This window comes from Gorilla gorilla, chromosome 7 (genome assembly GCF_029281585.2).
Source record: "Gorilla gorilla gorilla isolate KB3781 chromosome 7, NHGRI_mGorGor1-v2.1_pri, whole genome shotgun sequence".
Classification (NCBI taxonomy): Eukaryota; Metazoa; Chordata; class Mammalia; order Primates; family Hominidae; genus Gorilla; species Gorilla gorilla.
The window spans coordinates 93,214,414-93,234,075 of NC_073231.2; the positions used below are offsets into that span (position 1 = coordinate 93,214,414).

The 19,662-nt window shown below is 35.1% G+C and overlaps 1 protein-coding gene across 5 annotated transcripts in view; it reads left to right on the top strand.

Moving 5' to 3' along the window:
• Nucleotides 1-19,662, top strand: part of CNBD1 (cyclic nucleotide binding domain containing 1) — a 623,001-nt gene that overhangs the window by 464,039 nt on the left and 139,300 nt on the right. For all 5 annotated transcript variants that reach the window (XR_008668004.2, XM_055349242.2, XM_055349243.2 and 2 more), the window contains 2 exons: nucleotides 15,571-15,680; nucleotides 17,534-17,684. Coding sequence is in view for 4 of the 5 variants with exons in the window: in XM_055349242.2 (XP_055205217.2) it covers nucleotides 15,571-15,680; nucleotides 17,534-17,684 (261 nt within the window). In the remaining variant the exon portion in view is untranslated. The remainder of the gene's footprint in view (nucleotides 1-15,570; nucleotides 15,681-17,533; nucleotides 17,685-19,662) is intronic.

Below are 19,662 nucleotides of genomic sequence, written 5' to 3' on the forward strand. Positions count from 1 at the left end.
CCTTTCTCTCTGGCTGCCCTTAACATTTTTTCACTCATTTCAACCTTGGAGAATCTGATGATTATGTGTCTTGGGGTTGATCTTCTCATGGAGTGTCTTAGTGGAGTTCTCTTTATTTCCTTAATTTGAATGTTGGCTTGTCTTCCTAGGTTGGGGAAGTTCTTCTGGATAATATTCTGAAGTGTGCTTTCCAACTTGGTTGCATTCTCCCTGTCCCTTTCAGGTACTCCAATCAGTTGTAGGTTCAGTCTTTTGACATAGTCTCATGTTTCTTGAAGGTTTTGTTCATTCCTTTTCCCCTCTTTTTCTCTAATCTTGTCTGCCTGCCTTATTTCAGCCAGATGGTCTTCCATCTGATATTCTTCCTTCTGATTGATCAGTTTGGCTATTGATCCTTGTGTATGCTTCATGAAGTTCCTGTGTTGTGGTTTTCAGCTCCATCAGGTCATTTATGTTTCTCTCTAGACTGGTAATTCCAGTTAGCAGCTCCTCTAACATTTTGTCAAGGTTCTCAGCTTTTTTGCATAGGTTTAGAACATGCTCCTTTACCTCAGTGAAGTTTGCTATTACCCACCTTCTGAAGCCTACTTCTATCAATTCTTCCATCTCATCCCCTGTCCAGTTCTGCACCCTTGCTTGAGAGGTATTATGATCATTTAGAGAAGAGCCACTCTGGCCTTTTGGATGTTCAGTGTTTTTTCATTGATTCTTTCTCATCTTTATGAGTTTGTCTAGTTTCAATCTTTGAAGCTATTGACCCTTGGATGAGGTTTTTTTGGTGACTTTTTTTGTTGATGCTGCTGTCATTGCTTTCTGATTGTTTTTCTTTCAATAGTCAGGCCCCTCTTCTGTAGCGCTGCTGCGGTTTGCTGGGGGTTCACTTCAGGCCCTATTCATCTGGTTTACTCCCACATGTTGAGATGTCACTCAAGGAGGCTGGAGAACAGCAAAGATGGGTGCCTGCTCCTTCCTCTGCGATCTCTGACCTTGAGGGGCACAGACCTGATACCAGTAGGAATGCTTCTGTATAGGATGTCTGATCATCCCTGTTGTGGGATCTTACCCAGCTTGGTGGGATGGGAAGAAGGACCCATTTAACAAGGCACTTTGGTTGTCCCTTGGTGGAGGGTGTTTGCTGTGCTGGGGGAAAACACACTCATCTGGGCTGCCCGGAGTTATCAGAGCTAGGAGGAGGAAAGATTAAGTCTGCTTGTGGGGACTTCTGCTACCCCTCCAACTAGGTCCTCAGACCCAGGGAGATCAGAGTTCTGTCCCTGAGCTTCTAGCTGGAGTTGGATTTCCTGCGGGGAGGCCCTGCAGCCACAGTGTTGGCTGCCACCCCTCCCCCATGGAGCTCAGATGGCTTAGACTGCAGGCAGCTTCAGCAGTGGTGATGGCCATTCCCTCCCCCTGGCTTAGGCCAATTCTAGCTGAGTGGCTGTTGAGAATCTGTGTGGCTCCATCGTGGTGACCCAAGGCCCTGGTGACATGGGCTTTTGAGTGTGATCTTCCAATCTGTGGGTTGCACACCTTTGTGGAAAAACCACAGTTTTCCAGGCTGGGCAGCACACTCACTCACTGCCTCCCTTGGCTGGGGGTGGGGGCTCTCAGGTGTCCCGTGTGGCTCTCAGGTGAGCTGTTGCACCACAGTGTTATTTCTTCCTCTTCGTGGATCATGCCAGCCACCTAGTCAGTTCTAATGACAGAACCTGAATACCTCGGTTGCTGGGTACAGGATTTGCGTGCTGCTTTGTATCTTTCCAATGGGAGTCTTTGATTGCTGCTGCTTCTAGTCAGCCATCTTGACCCCACCCACCAATATTTGTTAGTTTTCTATTTGTCACCCTTGTTTTTCTATTTTTGTCTTCTATATTGTCTTTGACTTTCCTAATTTTATTACTTTATATGATTTTATTTTTTATGTCCTCACTGAGCATATCAGGTGTACTTAAAAGAAATTAGAGGTTGCCTTAAAGTTTGCAATATACACTTAAACCTAATCTGATTCTAATTTCAAATAATACTATACCACTTCACAGAAAGTGTGAGTACCTTTAAGTAATGTTATAAGAACAAAATAATCTATTTATTCCCTCTCTTCCTTTATATCATTGCCATAATGAATTTTGCTTATACGTAAGCAAAAATTTCTATTATCTGACGGTCTTCCTTTCATTATATAGATATGAGTTTCTGTTTTATATCATTTTCCTTTTCTCTAAATATTTCTTTTAATATTTCTTGCAAGGCAGGTCTGCCAGCAACAAATTCTCTCATTTGTTGATAAATTAATTGTTTCTTCGTTACTTTTGAAGGATAATTTTTCAGGTTACAGAATTCAAGGTTGGTGATTTTGTTGTTGTTGTTGTTGTCTTGTTTTGTTTTGTTTTGATTTTCAACATGTTAAATATTTTACTCCAACCTCTTATTGTATGCATGATTTCTGAGGAGAAGTCAGATGTAATTCTCCTCTATAGGTAAGGTATTTTTTATTCTCTGCTTTCTTTCATTTTTTTCTTTGTTTTTTTTTCTAGTTTGAAAAGTATATAGCTAGATATGTTTTGTTGTTATTTGGTGGGTTGGGTTTTCATTTTTGTTTTTGCAGCTATCTTGTTTGGTGTTTTTTGAGCTTCCTGGATCTGTGGTTTGATCTTTGACATTCATTTGGAGAAATTTTCAGTCATGTTAATATGTCTTGTAATTTTTCTTTGTAGCCTGACATGATGTACTGGATAGAAGACACTACTATAAATAGACCTTTAGTAATGTGGTTGTAAGGTGTGTGGGTGAGGGGAAGTGCTCTTAATCCTATACTTAGACCTCAGTGTTTTAGTAAGCCCATGTCTCTGAACTGTAAACTTCACATATGCTTCACAGTTTTCTCTTCCTTTAGGTGGGACCAGAGGCCCAAAATGGGCTACAGTTTGGTATTTCCTTTCCTCCAAGTGGAAAACTAGAGTTAGAGTTGAATATTTTTCTTCCTTCAGGTCAAGCGGATTAGAGTTCGATTAAACCATTTCTCTTGAGAGAAGATCTTGTTAAGGAGAATGAAATGCTCTGAAGTATTTCAAATTGTTCTTCCCCTCCCCTCACTGGAAGAACCAAGTGATTACTATCTGATACTTACTATAAGTACATGCTAAAACTCCAGGATGTAAAAACTCATAAAAATGCGAGCATCATAGTGATGGGGTCTCCCTGGAGTTTTTATGTCTCAGGCTTGCCCACACCAAGCTCCAACAATTTGTCACTTACAATTCAGGTTTCCCTATGCTCGCGTCGTTTCCCATGGAAATTTCAGCTTATGGGTTTCTGCTCTGTTAAGTTTTGATTGTCTGTTTTGTGTATCAATCTCTCCAATTTCTGGGGCAGTGGTTTTCTCTGTGACCTCACTTTTTTTAAGGATGTATGAAGAGTTGCTGATATTTCAGTTTGTTCAGCATTTGCTTGTTATTAAGATGAAATGGTGACTTCCAAGCTTCTTATATACTGGATCAGAAACCATAAATCTTATTTTGTTAATTTTTTAAAGTGATGTGCTTTGATTTCCTTCTAGTTTTCTTTTCTGTATTTTTAATATATATTTCCTTTTTTCCTTTGGTTACTGTGGGGCTTACATAAAACACCTTATAGTTATAACTGTCTATTTAAAACTGATAACAATTTAAGTGCAATTACATACAATGAGTCTACACTTTTACTCTTCTCCCTTCTCACATTTTATGTTACTGATGCTGTTTATTTATTAACGTATTTCTGTAATTATAATTTTTATTCATTTTGCTTTTAACTTCTATACCAAAATTAATAGTGATTTATGCATCAGTGTTATAGTATTACAGTATTCTATTTTTGTCTTTATAGTAATCTTTACCTGTGATTTTTATAATTTCATATGCTTTCATGTTGTGGTTTAGCATCTTTTCAATTTAACTTGAAGGACTCCCTTTAGCATGTTTTGCCTAAGGCGGGTCTAATTATAATAACCTCGCTTAGCTTTGTCTGGAAACATCCCTCTCTTTTTCATTTTCGAAGGATAGTTTTGCTGCATCTAATTATATTTGTTGACAGCACTTTTCTTTTAACACTGAATATGTTATATCTTCTTCTGACCTTCAATGTTTCTGCTGAGAAATCTGCTGATGGTCGTATGCAGGTTTCCTAGTAGGTAATAATTCATATTTTTCTTGCTGCTTTCAAAATTAACTCTGTCTTTGACTTTTGACAATTTGCCTATCAAAATCAAATTGTCTTTGATTCTATATCTGTATGGGTGTGGAGTTCTTTTGATTTATTTTATTTGGGAGGCACTGGGCTTCCTGAATCTGGATGTCCACTTCTTTCCCCAGGTTTGGAAAGTTTTTAGCCTTTATGTCTTTACATAAACTTTCTGTTTCTTTCTCTCTCTTCTCCTTCGGGAACTCTCATAATGCACATGTTGGTCACCTTGATGATATCCATAAATCATTTAATTTTTCTTCACTCTTTTACTCTTTTTCTGTTGTTTTTTTTTCCTTTTGCTTGTTATTAAGCTTTTCTGTCAGGAAAATTTCAAATTACCTATCTTCAAGTTCACTGATTAATTTGCTTTATAAAGTCTGCTGTTAATCCCCTCTAGTGAATTTTTAATTCAGATATTCTATTCCTGAGTTGTAACATTTGATTCTTTTTTATATTTTCTCTTTATCAAAATTTTTATTTTGTTCACATATTGTTTTTCTTAGCTTGCTTATGATTATTTTGAATTTTTTGTTGGGTAACTCCTATACCGCCATTTCTTTAGTGTCAGTTTCTGAAGTTTTATTTATTTATTTATCTTGATTCATCAGTTTTCCCATTTTTTTCTTGTTTCTTATAAATATGTGTTAGTTTCTGCGTATTTGAAAATACAACTATCTATCTCTTTAATTTTTCACACATACGTTCATACAGGGAAGGACTTTTATCACTTAGCCTGGCAAGAGATTCTTTGGGCTTCTCAAGCCTTTTCTTTAGATGTATCTTCTTGGACTTATGCTTGTAAATTTCTAATTCAAGATATTTTCTATTTTTGGTTTTTCCCCTTAGGCACTCATAACCTCTTGCTCTCCCTAGTGTCTGCTTGTTGTAGCACTGGTCCTTTGGAGAAGCAGAATGCTTCCCAGCTCTTTTTTTCTCAATGACACCCAGATACCTAGAGTATGCTGGGTCTCATCAGTGCTCTGAGAGAGATGAGACAATGTCTGTTCTCTGGCAGCTCCTATCTTCTTTAAAAGTGTGAACATTGAATGTATGTTTCAGTCTTTTTTTCCATCCCTAGGGGGAAACTGGTTGCTGGGAGTTTTCTCTTAATCACATAGTGCCGTGCTGGGGGTAGAAACACTATGACAAGAGGGTAGTGTAAACTCTTCTAATAGTCTTCTGCTATGGTTTGAATCTTTGCCATCTACAAAATTCATGTTAAAATGTTATTGCTGTTGTAATAGTATTAAGAGGTGGAACGTTTAAGAAGTAATTGAATCGTGAGGGCTCCACCCTCTTTGATGGGATTGGTGTAATCATAAAAGGGCAAGCCCAATCCTTCTTGCTCTCTCTTTTCCTTTTGCTCTGATCTCTTGTGAAGAAAAGTGTTTCCTGTCCTCTGGAGGATGTAGCAACAAGACATAATCTTGGAAGTAGAGAGCAAACCCTTACCAGACACCAAACTTTCTGGTGCTTTGATATTGGTCTTATCAGCTTCCAGAATTGTGAAAAAATGTGTTTCTGCTCTTTACAAATTACCCAGTCTTAGATATTCTATTATAGCAGTACGAAACAGACTAAGAATCTATGTGGTGGTTCGTGTTCACCGAGGTACAGAAGCCTCTTAATGGATTTCTGGGTTTCCTACAAACAAAACTCATCTGGGCTGGGCGCAGTGGCTCACGCCTGTAATCCTAGCACTTTGGGAGGCTGAGGTGGGCGGATCACAAGGTCAGGAGATCCAGACCATCCTGGCTAACACGGCGAAACCCCGTCTCTACTAAAAATACAAAAAATTAGCCGGGCATGGTGGCAGGCATCTGTAGTCCCAGCTACTCAGGAGGCTGAGGCAGGAGAATGGCCAGAACCCAGGAGGCAGAGCTTGCAGTGAGCTGAGATTGTGCCACTGCACTCCAGTCTGGGCAACAGAGCAAGACTCCATCTCAAAAAAAAAAAAAAAAAAGAAAACTCATCTGTGTACTCTTGTTGAATTAGTGTCTCCATGCGAGGAGTAAGAGTCTGGGGCTTCCTATTCCACTGTCTTGTTTGAAACCAATTTATTTGTATTCTTTAATTAGAATATATTTCTCTCAGATACTACATTATGAATCAGTTATTTTAAAATTATTTTAGAAAATGTAATTATGTTATCTAATTATGAAAGTAATGTAAACATTATGTATACATTTGAGAAAAACTATCAGGGGAACCAGCCCCCAATATTTCAACGTAGGTTCTTTCTATTTTCCCTAAGTGTCAGCCAGTCTGAGAAATAAAGAGAAAGGGTAGAAAGAGAGATAATTTTACAGCTGGGCCTCTGGGGATGACATCACATATTGGTAGGGCCGTGATGGCAACCTCGAGCTACAAAATCAGCAAGTTTTTATTAGGGATTTCAGAAGGGGAGGGGCACACGAACAGGGAGTAGGTCACAAGGATCACATGCTTCAAAGGGCCATAAAGATCACAAGGCAAGGCCAAAATTAGAATTACTGATGAGGGTCCATGTCCCACTGTGCACACATTGTCTTGATAAACATCTTAACAGGAAACAGGGTTTGAGAGCAGAGAACTGGTCTGACTAGAATTCACCAGGCTGGAATTTCCCAATCCTAGCAAGCCTGAGGGTACTGCAGGAGACCAGGGCATATTTCAGTCCTTCTCTCAACTGCATAAGACAGACACTTCCAGAGCTGCCATCTATAGACCTACCCCCAGGAATGCATTCCTTCCCCAGGGTTATTCCTTGCTGCGAAAAGAATTCAGTGATATTTCTCCTACTTGCTTTTTGCAAGAAGAAAAATATGGCTGTATTCTGCCTGACCACGCAGGCAGTCAGACCTTATGGTTATCTTTCCTTATTCCTGGAAAATCACAGTTATTCCGTTCTTTTTTAGGGTGCACTGATTTCATATTGTTGAAACACACATGTTTTACAGTCAGATTTCATGTTGTTCAAACACACATTTTACAAACAATTGGTACAGTTAACACAATCATCACAGGGTCCTGAGGTGACATACATCCTCAGCTTACAAAAATGATGAGATTAAGTGATTAAAGACAGGCATAAGAAATTATAAAAGTATTAATTTTGGGAACTAATAAATGTCCATGAAATCTTCACAACTTAATTCTTCTGCCATGGCTTCAGCCGGTCCCTCCGTTTGGGGTCCCTGACTTCCCACAACAAAAAACAGATGATAAAACATGTACTTATAATTATACTCTTGTCAACATCTCCTGTTAACCTTTCCTATGTGTTGTTTAGGTTTTCAATTAAGGAGCAGAGAGCTTTTGTACATTTTAACAAAGTTGAATACTGTAAAGTTAGTGGAACACTTTTTCATTGCACATTGAAAAGTGAGCATATTTCTATCAGTAATCGTTTCAAAAATTATTAATTTATTGGCAGTATAATATATTCTATGGGTTTTCATAATTTAATCATTTACCTTTTGGTTACCATTTACATTGCCTAAAATGTCTGAAATACAGTTTTGTATACTTAATATATAAATATGTAGATATTTACCTGATTTTTTCTTAAGAAAATTTTGTACAATTAATGGTATTTCCTCAATGTGTATAAATATATCATACTTGATACATATTATAAATTACTTCCTATAAAAGCTCTAACAACTTTTTCATGCTCTTTGCTTAGGTTTTGATTTGAGCACTAGATATTCAATATTCTAATGTATAGAATGGTATGTAGTTTGTAACAGAGGAAGTGTCACAAATCAGTGGGAAAAGGCCAGTAATTTTTAAAATAAAATGTGTTAGAAAATTATCTGTACAAACAGGAAAAATAATCAAGTTATTTAACCCAACATAATGTGTCAAAAATTATTTCAAATGAACTAGTTATTAATGAAATATCAATAGGAAGAAAATATGGGTAAGCAATTTTTATTCAGTTGTTCTATATACAAAATAATGAGATTAAGGGTAAAATAATAGTTTCACAATAATCAAAAATACTATTACAAAAGAGATGTATTAAGAAGGAGTTTACAAAGTCTAATAAGAAAAACATGAGCATTTCAGTTTAAAAATAGAAATGGATTTTATCATATCATTTTAAGATTGTTTCGAAAAATAATTTTTAAAAATTTTCACTTTTTTTTACTGTCACTATTGTGTACAAAAATGAAGGTTGGGTCACCAATATCTGTATGAAATATGATTTTACATATAGTGGTTGAATTCATTTGAGTTTAAATAACCAAGATGTAATAAAATAAATCTCTTTACTACAAATGGTTTACCTGCCCCTGTGTAGACTACTTTAATATAAACCAAGCAGAATATGTCTTGAATCTAAATTAATTATTGTGAAATTAATCAGGTACGTCATTATTTCACATAACGAAAAAATTAATCATATTGTACACTTGGTACAAGTGAGTGAATGCATTGTATAGTACCATCCACGTACTTCCTTTGACCAGTTCAATTAATAGTAGTTATTCATCTCTGAAACAATGCTGCTTAAATAATTGAACTGAAATCACTATAGGTAGTTAGGCAGTGTTAGGATGAGGTAACTAATCAGTGTATAATATTTAAATGGACAGTTACCCTGATTAACTAGAATGTATGACTAAATATGATTACCAAAACTGAAAACGTAGAAACTTCTCCTTTCGACACAAATATGAAAATATTTTCCTTCTATTGATTTTGCGCTAGTTATAGTGCACTGTGCCTTACACATTAAGTTAGAGTATCTCTTTTGATGCTCTAACAAACTCTGTGATACAAAGTCATTTAACTACTTCAGCTAAAATAGAATTTTGATTCAGAATGTCAGGCTGAACATACTTTCTCTAGCACACAATATCTTATTGAAATGAAGCATATACACTTATCTATTTAAGTACATCCTTCCATGTGTATTTAGATTCAACATAGTGCTAGAAAAACTGAAGAGTTACATTAGTGAATCACACATATTTTTGGAACTTGGTAATCATACAATTCTTACGTTATTTGAAACATTTCCCTTTTAATGTTTCTACTTGCTTAGCATCTAATCAGTCATTTGGTACTGCTATTTAAATTCTTTTTTGGTGCTCTACCCCTTCTGCATAGCCAGAAGTCCCCCACGTATCAGTCACTTGACTTCGTTTATTTTGACTGTGGTGTCTAAATGCAATTGACTTTGGGTCAATTGTCAGTCTTTTCCTTAAAACCTTCCCTCTGACTACATCAACAAGAATCAATTTTCATTTCAGGCAATCAATAAGTCATAATTTATATAATCAACAATAATTGTTCAAAATAATGAGAAGTATCACTTAAATGGTGTCAGAATTGTAGATTCGAAACTGAACTAAGCAAGAAAATTAATGAAAGTGCAAGCTCTTTATGAAATAAACATAAAAAAGACTTAAAAATTAAATTGGAGTATCAAAAACATAAAATTCCACCAAAACTAGTTGTGATTTCAACAGGGTATCAATAAAAATCTTGATGAGTATACCCAGAGTAATTAAGTCTGTTGACTACTGAAAATAAAAAGCAGTTAAGGAGTATTTCTACCTTGCATAAAGAGGTGACTATTTAATTTCTAAATTTTGATTAAAATAAACTGATATTCAAATGCATAGTTCTTTGAAATGGAAATATATTGGTTGTGTTACAGTTTCATGGCCCTGATTATAATATAAAAAGTCATGTTATGTTTAATTTTCTTTTTTTTTCTTTTTTTTTGTGGGGGGACAGAGTTTCACTCTTGTTGCCCAGGCTGGAATGCAATGGTGAGATCTTGGCTTACCACAGCCTCTGCCTCCCTGATTTAAGTGATTCTCCTGCTTCAGCCTCCCAAGTAGCTGAGATTACAGGCATGCGCCACCACGCTCAGCTAATTTTGTATTTTTAGTAGAGATGTGGTTTCTCCATGTTGGGTAGGCTTGTCTTGAACTCCCGACCTCCAGGTGATCCGCCCACCTCAGCCTCCCAAAGTGCTGGTATCACAGGTGTGAGCCACCATGCCTGGCCATTATACTTAATTTTCTTCATAAAATTTGAGAATCCAGGTTTGATATTTGTTTAATATTTAATTAATTTAATAATACTTTTATTAATTATATTTTTTCTAAAATTTCTATTTGGTTATTTTTTGTAATCCAATTGGCCAATTATGAGTCTCTTTTTCTTCCATAAGTGTAGTCTTATATTTGCTATTTCATCATTGTGATGTCTCTATATAGGTGTATATTCGCTACACATAGAAAGTATACATATATATATATACACAAACATGTATAATAGTGTGTCTGCATATATATATATGTAGACATGTTTTTAAGAGTATAGTGACTATGTGCTGATATACTAATATATTTGCTAATAGAGCATGTATTTCATTGAGAGTTTATATTCCCTAAAATAGCATCTTATTATATAGAGAGATTCTTTGAAGCTTGGGATAAGGTTAATTCATTCAGAAATAATTTATTTTCCTTTATTCCAAGCATTCAGAGTCACTAAAACCCAGTATGGTTTGAAAATGAATGTTAAAGGATTTTATTGCCTCACAGGTGGTATGGACTCTAGCCCCAATATCATGAGTGAGAAATTTTCAAAGACTTGTTACCTTTTTGTTTTTTCATTTAATTCAGAGCCAGGACCAAGAGAGGAAAATATCTCCAGGAGCTCTTTCTCTGAGGTGGGCTTTTTCCACTTCACCCACTGAGAGTATTGCTCTTTGGGGGCTTATGTAGGAGGATTTCCACATTTGATCTTTCACACGTACCTTGCTACTGCCTCCAGGGCTTTCTTACCCACCCCCAGACAGATCTAACTGTACACTTTCTTTTTATTGTTTTTTTGATAAATTCTGTTGCTGTTCTGCCACCTCATATAGTTTTAAATATTTTATCCAGAATTTTTAGGAGGACTACTTGGGGAAGGGTTTCAGAAAAATCTAAGCCACCATATTCTGAGCTTTTCCTTATGCTCAAGAAAACCTTTGTTTAATATTGAGATTCTTGAGAATATGCATTCATCCAACAAATATTTGTTAAGTGCCTATATGTAGATACATAAGTGAACAAAAGATAAATATCCTTGCCTTGATGGAGCTTGCATCCTAATGGCTAGAAAATATAATATACAATAAGTATAAGCAATAAACAAATCAATAACTTATACAGTAAGTATAAGCAATAAACAAATCAATAACTTAGATGGCAACACACACCTTGGAGATAGCAACAGAGAAGGATGAAAAAGCTAGAAGGAGCAGTATAGAGTAGTCACGGTGATCTCATTGAGAATGTGAGATTTGGGCGAAGATTTAAAGTTGGTAAGAAAGATTAGGTAAATGTATGGTTTAATTGGTTATTGGGCTGGACATCAGATCTGGATAATCTCTTCTTCCTTGATCTGTAGATGGCTCCATAGACCTAGCATTTGTCTTACATTGCCTGCTGAGAAGGGGAGAATGGGGTAAATGTGGGAGCAATAGATAGTAAGAGGGGATGTCTAATACCAAATATTGCCCTTCTTCACCTTCCCTATTTTGCAGTGAGTAACCATATTCTGATAATTTCTGTGACTAATTCTATAAATATATTATTTTAGTAAGTTCTTTGGAAGTCTCTGAGGCATATTCAAAATTTAATTTTTTAATTTGTATTTCTCTAGATTTCCTCAGGTTTTTCTATAACTGTTTTCCAAATCACACATTTCTAACATTAGATACATGTACATTTTTTTTTCTTATGCCAAGTGACAGGTACTTAATATACAAAGGATATTTTATGTATAGTATTCATTCTTCAGGAGAACAACCTCTTTAAATGTGCCACAGAATTCAGAAGGCATTGTATAATTGGAAATTAATCAAAACTTCATTCTTCTCAGATGCACTTATCTTTAAGAATTTGCTCTACTGGGCTATAAATGCTATCTATATTTATCTGCAAATAAATATACATTTTTAATAATAAAGAAGTAGTGTTTAATATTGGGTAAAGTATTGATGTTTACATGGTATTCGCATTGGTATGGACTGTTACAGAGATGTAAAGCCCTTTCTAACCAAGTTATTTCTTAACATTTTTAAAGCAAACTATATATATTTGGAAGGAGAATATATTCAGAAAACATTCTCAAAAGGGAAAATAAAGTTCAAAGATAACATTAATTGGTACTATTACTTTATACTTTTCTTCCTTTAGTAGTCTATCTTTACAAGGAGAGGAATCCATTCAGCTAATGGATGTCATGCTCAAAGCTGCCTCAGCATTGTCCATTCTGAGATATATTCCTGTTCCAAACCTGTTTTGGTATGTTAGACTAGTAGGCTGAAGTTTATCTTAAAATAAGAGGATGTCCTTTAATAATCTCTCTAATCATTAGTTTCTATTTAAACTGAGACCTTCACTATCCCAGTGCTGATGCTAATAGCCAGTAGGGAATTATTCTTCTTATTGTAACTTCTTCTGGCTTAATTTAGAATTAGAATAAAATGATTTTATTAGACTTGGGACTATTTCTGGGCGTATGATAAACAACAGAAAGAAAAGGAACAAGGCCTGATGTTTAATTTCTGTGAATCCTTCTGATGTTCTTCTTTTCCTTTGCCTTAAGATAAAATCAAGTTTGTTCTTTTCATAATGATCCAATGCTTTCAGGTCTTTCGAGTCTGAGTCTTGATAAGGGTCTTTAAATATTACTTTTAACTACAAGTTCCACTACATTTTGTAAACATAAATGAATATGACCTTGAGATGATAATAAATAAAATTTGGTCTATATAGTTCATGATTAAGTCTTTTCATTTAAAAATGTGTCATAATCCTGCAGATCATCGTATGTTATTTGTCATTTTCTATATAAGGGAGGAGGAAAGGGTATGCAAACAACATTTATCTTGACAGCATAAGTTCTTAAAAATGGAAAACATGATCAGAGGCTGAATGAGTAAAATTAGGAACAACAATCAGGGTAGGGAGTAATTGCATGATTCTGTTTCTAGTCCAAAATAGTAATATTAATATTTAAATGTTCTTATTTAAGTGTGAAGAGACAATTTTTTTTTGAGGCGGAGTCTCACTCTGTCGCTCAGGTGGGAGTGCAGTGTCACGAGCTCAGCTCACTGCAACCTCTGCTTCCTGGGTTCAAGCTATTCCCCTGCCTCAGCCTTCCGATTAGCTGGAATTACAGGTGCGCGCCACCAGGCCCAACTAGTTTTCGTATTTTTAGTAGAGACGGGGTTTCGCCATGTTGGCCAGGTGGTCTCAAACTCCTGACCTCAGATGATCTGCCCGCCTCAGCCTCCCAAAGTGCTGGGATTATAGGTGTGAGCCACCGCGCCTGACCAGAATATATGATTTTTATATGTATTTGAATTCAAGTTTTTTGCCTAGGTCAGAAGGGTTTTGCTGTATTGTCTTCATTGAGATGAACATTTGCTATGGTTATCATAAAGACCATAGACAATGATTCAAGTAGCCAGTTCCCCCTCTAGGGAATGAGACTGCGTCATAGATTTTGCAACAATGGTTTGGGTTTTCCAATTTTGTCTTGACTTCAACACAAAGAAAAATTCCTGTGGCCTTCTTCCTCTTTGTTGTTATATATACTTCTCTGTGACCTACATAGGGTTTGACTTTCAAGAATTATAGTAGTACAGGTCTCATAGTTAAAAATAATGGATTTATTTAGTACATGTTTAAGTGCATTATTTCCTTATCTATAACAATTGCTAGGAGCCTCTATGCCTTTCTTTAATCCTTGCTGATTGACTAAAAGAAGATACATAGTTTCTACTATCATATGTTTTGATAGAGGAGTTCCTCTTACTTTTAAGAGAAAAATCTGTGAGAAAATGTTTCACATAATTCTACGCATACGTTATACTTTTACATTGTAATATAATTTTAATATCATTTTCTGCTGTAAAAAAAAGACAACAGAAGAGTTACCATAAATTTTTAAACAAAATAAATGATTGACAACAGTAGAATAACCTTTTAATTTTTTATTATAAACGTTGAAGTAACTATTACATGAGGAGAAAAAGATAGACTATCCTCATAATTATGCCAACAAAATTACTGAATCCCACTTCATTTATCTTGAAGTACTTATTCCATTGTATGTTGATGTTTATTTTTTGCTGGTGGTAAATTATATTTAACAATTGTTACCGTGTTATTTTAGCCATAATTTTTAAAGAATTATGCTGTGCTCTAGTTTCTTTACTATTTTGGTAACATCAATAATTTTTATTATGTTGATATATGCTCTTTTATGCTAGAAAACAAATAGGAATGCCTTCAAGTGATCAAAAAACTTGTTTTTGATAGTTTATATACTTTATAAAATTATGATAAAGTTGTATATGTGTCTTTATATTTAGGTTACTACTGCTGTGTTTAAAGTTTTCAGAATTAAATATTGATATGTTTCAGAATTCATAAAGTGGAAAATATTTTGAAATACTAATTTTAATTTATATATTGCCAATTAAGTATTTAAATCATGATGATAATTTAAAATGTTATGTAGATCAAGGGATTTTTATTTTAATACATTGGTAGTTACAAAGTTATAATAGAATTCACCTTCAAATGTATCTTGGCCTTAGAGTGACTTTACAAGTTTGAAAGAATAATGATAATAACATCGATTTATTGTAATAACATGATATTGTGTTATACTGTGTACCAGGCAACATGCTAAATACTTTATATGCCCCATGTGGTTTATATAAGGCTTAAAGTAAGGACTCCTAATTAATTTTTCCGTTTTAAAGATGAAAAATTTGAAGCTCAGAGGGGTTATGTCATTTATCTAAGGTGACATAGGAAGTAGCGGAGTAGGTTCAAACTGGGCCAATGTGGCCTCAAAGCCCTTGTTTTAACTGCTACTATAATCAGTAGAGTGTTAGTACAGCCCAAGATATAGGCTCTGGAAAGCGAATTTTCAAATATTTATCAATATTCTGAGTTTGTTATTAAACTATCAGAAATTTCAAATGAGCCATGGTGGAAATATTTAGACCTTGGAACTCAGCAAATGCTACAGATCAAGGTTTCTTCTATATTCCCCTTTCCTTCCTGCATTGTACAGTATACTAGCATATCAGTGCCTTTACTGCCAAAGTCTTGTCAGTGTTTGCAATATTACATGTATTATGTTAGAGATATAAATACTGGGCGTAATCTTTTACATCTTGTATTAAGTACTGTCTATAAACTGGAATCTATTAAGAGACTTACTATTAATAGTTATTGAATTAAATACATTAACTTTTGTTGATAAAATATCTAAAATAATTTATTAAAGACAAGAATGTGTGAAATCAACTATCTCTCTTCTTTTCAGTGATAGTGGAAAGTGGAAATATAATTTCTTTTGTGGGTTATATTAACTCTGGATGCTGTAACATTTATAGAAGTATTATAGGATTTGTGAAACTACGATCAAATAAAGTGGTAAGTTTTCAACATGTATTCTTTTTAATCAATTAATCTACTCTAAAGAATAGTGTCAGATACCTTTTCATGTACTTACTAGACATTTATTTGTATTACTTTGTGAAATTTCTATTCAATTTTTTGAAATTTTTGTGTTTGTTTTTGGTTTAGTTATAAGAATATAAGTTGTAAGATATATTGATTTGTAAGATATACAAATGATCAATGAACACAGTAAAATATGCTTCACATTCTTATTCATTAGAGAAATGCAAATTAAAACCATAGCCAGGTACTACTACAAACATACCAGATTAGCTAAGATGCACTTAATCATTTGACCTAATTCCACTCCAGATAGTTTCTCCAGAGAAGTGAAAACATATGTCTACACGAAGACTTATATGAATCCTAGGGCTGGGCACAGTGGCTCATGTCTGTAATCCCAGCACTTTGAGAGGCCGAGGCGGGCGGATCACGAGGTCAGGAGATCGAGACCATCCTGGCCAACATGGCAAAACCCTGTCTTTACTAAAAAATACAAAAATTAGCTGGGTGTGGTGGTGCACACCTGTAGTCCCAGGTACTCAGGAGGCTGAGGCAGAAGAATCGCTTGAACCTGGGAGGCGGAGGTTGTAGTGAGCCAAGATTGTGCCACTGCACTCCAGCCTGGCTACAGAGCAAGACTCTGTCTCAAAAAAAAAAAAAAAAAAAAAAAAAAAAAAAAAAAACTTATATGAATTCTTACAAACTAAAAACTGGAAGTAGTCCACGTATCCACTGACAGTTGAATGAATAGAAATGTTACAGTATATTTATACTATGAAATGCCACATAGCAGTAAAAATAATTATGGATACTTATAAGAATCTCAAACATATTATGTAGGGCCAAAATGCCAACCCTGAATGAGCACGTTCTATATAATTTCATTTTTATGAAGTTCTAGAACAGGCAAAAATATATAATTATTGTGGTAGAAAAGTTAGAACTAATCATTAGTTGGTCAGGGAGACTTCAAATGGAATTCAATTAAATATCTAAACTAACTTGAATTCTGCTGCACTAATCATATTCAGTGTAAAGATTTGCCATTTATATAGGTGCAAATATTCAAGTTATATTGGATTCGACTCCAGGATATTTAGTAAATGCTTTAGCCTCTTCCAAGTTCTTGCCACTTTCCTACCTGAGGGCTATATTCTCTTTTATATATCGTAGTGGTCATCAACTCCTAGCAAATCTCCCTGCAAAGGTAATTTGAGGTCTCAACATTTTCTCCAGAACCATTCATATTGAACATCCTGTAGGCCCTTCTCCACAAGGTCTCTTATTTGAACCAAAATTATAGTTCCCTGAGTCAAACTCATTTTCCATGTTTCTTTTGTACTTAAACAGAAAAGACAGGGAATAATCCCTCCTTTTTGACTTAATACCATTGGTTCTGGCCCTGGCATTTTCTGCTTATTTTCCTTCTTCCCTGTGGGTTCAACAAGAGTGCCTTGTGACTAGGGCTGATGTAACAAACGGTAGTTGACAAAACATCTTAAATGAAACTATGCTCACAAAATGATATCCTAGATCCTTGAAATGTGGAATTAGTTCAATATTTCCTAAACATCTTTGTGGATTCTAAAGGACAGTGCTTTCAATTACCTTAGATATGCCTAAGTTATCTATGAATTTACTATTGCTCTAATATAACTGAAACGCCTATGTAAGTAAATTTTTCTGTAATTTAAATACAATTGCTAATTTATTTTAAATATCATTTAGTAAAATGGTTTATGAGTGAGTTTCTGATAAAAACAATACTGATTCATTATATGGAAGCAGTTGCATTAAACATCAATAATATATTTTTTTAACAGAAAAGATCTCAAAAACTTGTTTATATGGGGAAACTTAAGGAGAAGGAGTCCTTTGGTGAGATTAGCGTCCTTCTTCAAGTTCCTTTCACGTGCACAATCATTACCAAAAAAGAAGTTGAGATGGCAGTCATTGAAGATAAGGACCTATTTGGTAAATGCATAAATATATTTTAACTGTTATACCGTTTTATTGGATGAGTTCTTAAATTTTTTTAATTTTTTTCTTTATTAATCAGATGCATATTTATTGAAGTGGGGTTCACCTGCAAAGGATGGAGTATTTGCATAATCTCCTCCAGATCATTTCTCTCTTGGTGAATTTTGAAAAGGGCGCATGTTTGTAGAATGGGCTGGAAGGGAACTTCATTTTCATCATATAGAAAGAGGTGAGGACTTAATGCCGAGGTTTGATGCAGGGGCTGCCTGAGGCTTGGTCTCCTGCTCCTCCAGGACCACCCTGAACTGAAGTTGGAGAATCCAGGGCAACCAGCCCTGCTGTGTCCTGCCCTTCCTGCAACTTGCTGGACCTCACAGCTGAAAATGGGAGCCTTGTCTCATTCTCTGTGTGAGTCCTTAGGATAATGGTATAGTAATAATAATAGCAATAATAATGTTAGTCTAAGTCACACAATAGTAAGTGAAAGCATTCCATTGCAGCATAAACTATAAAGAAATATTTATGGTAAGCATTCAGGGGTACTTGGTGGATCCCAGTCAGGGACCTGGGCCTCATGAGGGTACTTTAATTCTCTAGGATTTCTTTTTTTTTGAATTTTATTATTATTATACTTTAAGTTTTAGGGTACATGTGCACAACGTGCAGGTTTGTTACATATGTATACATGTGCCATGTTGGTGTGCTGCACCCATTAACTCGTCATTTAGCATTAGGTATATCTCCTAATGCTATCCCTCCCCCTTCCCCCCACCCCACAACTGTCCCTGGTGTGTGATGTTCCCTTTCCTGTGTCCATGTGTTCTCATTGTTCAATTCCCACCTATGAGTGAGAACATGCGATGTTTTTGTCCTTGTGATAGTTTGCTGAGAATGATGGTTTCCAGCTTCATCCATGTCCCTACAAAGGACATGAACTCATCATTTTTTATGGCTGCATAGTATTCCATGGTGTATATGTGCCACATTTTCTTAATCCAGTCTATCACTGTTGGACATTTGGGTTGGTTCCAAGTCTTTGCTATTGTGAATAGTGCCGCAATAAATATACGTATGCATGTGTCTTTATAGCAGCATGATTTATAATCCTTTGGGTATATACCCAGTAATGGGATGGCTGGGTCCATCAGAGAAATGCAAATCAAAGCCACAATGAGATACCATCTCACACCAGTTAGAATGGCGATCATTAAAAAGTCAGGAAACAACAGGTGCTGGAGAGGATGTGGAGAAATAGGAACACTTTTACACTGCTGGATGAAGAGAGTAGAGATATTTCACAGACAATTTGGGATACTCAAGTGAGTGTTTGTATGTATATTATGTACAAAGACAACATAGCTATACACTGCCCCTTTTATAATATATTCTGAATTAATTGTACTGGTGTTAGAATATATTAGCAATATTTCAAAAGACTTTGTTTTGAAATTACTAAAATCTCTCTGCCACTTCCCAGGTTACCATTAATAGCAATGTTCCCTTCTTTTCTGGGACATCTTCTGGCTTTCATCTCTAAGGTCATTGCTTTTATGTTTTTGGTTCAGGTCAAGTATGTAACATCCTCAATGTTTAATTAAGATCAAGCATATATGAAAATCTAAGGCTGGTAGTATATAAGACTTTATCTAAAATTTTAGAGCTCTAGTAATAATAACAATAATAATGCAGCCACCTGTATTCAGCCCTCCAAATACTATAAATACTCAAATTGGAAATACAATTGAGTATGAAGGAGAAATGAATAGAAGCTAATAAGTTGTAACATAATAGGATATTAAAGAAAATTGTAGATATGTACAATAAAACTGGGAGTAAAGGATGAAAGCAAAGAAATTTGTAGACATTACCATGGGTGAGAGGTATGCTTCAACAAACTAAATTGAAAGTTGTTCATGATAGACCATATAAGATTTGACTGAATACTGTTATCCTGAATTTCAATTATGTTTTA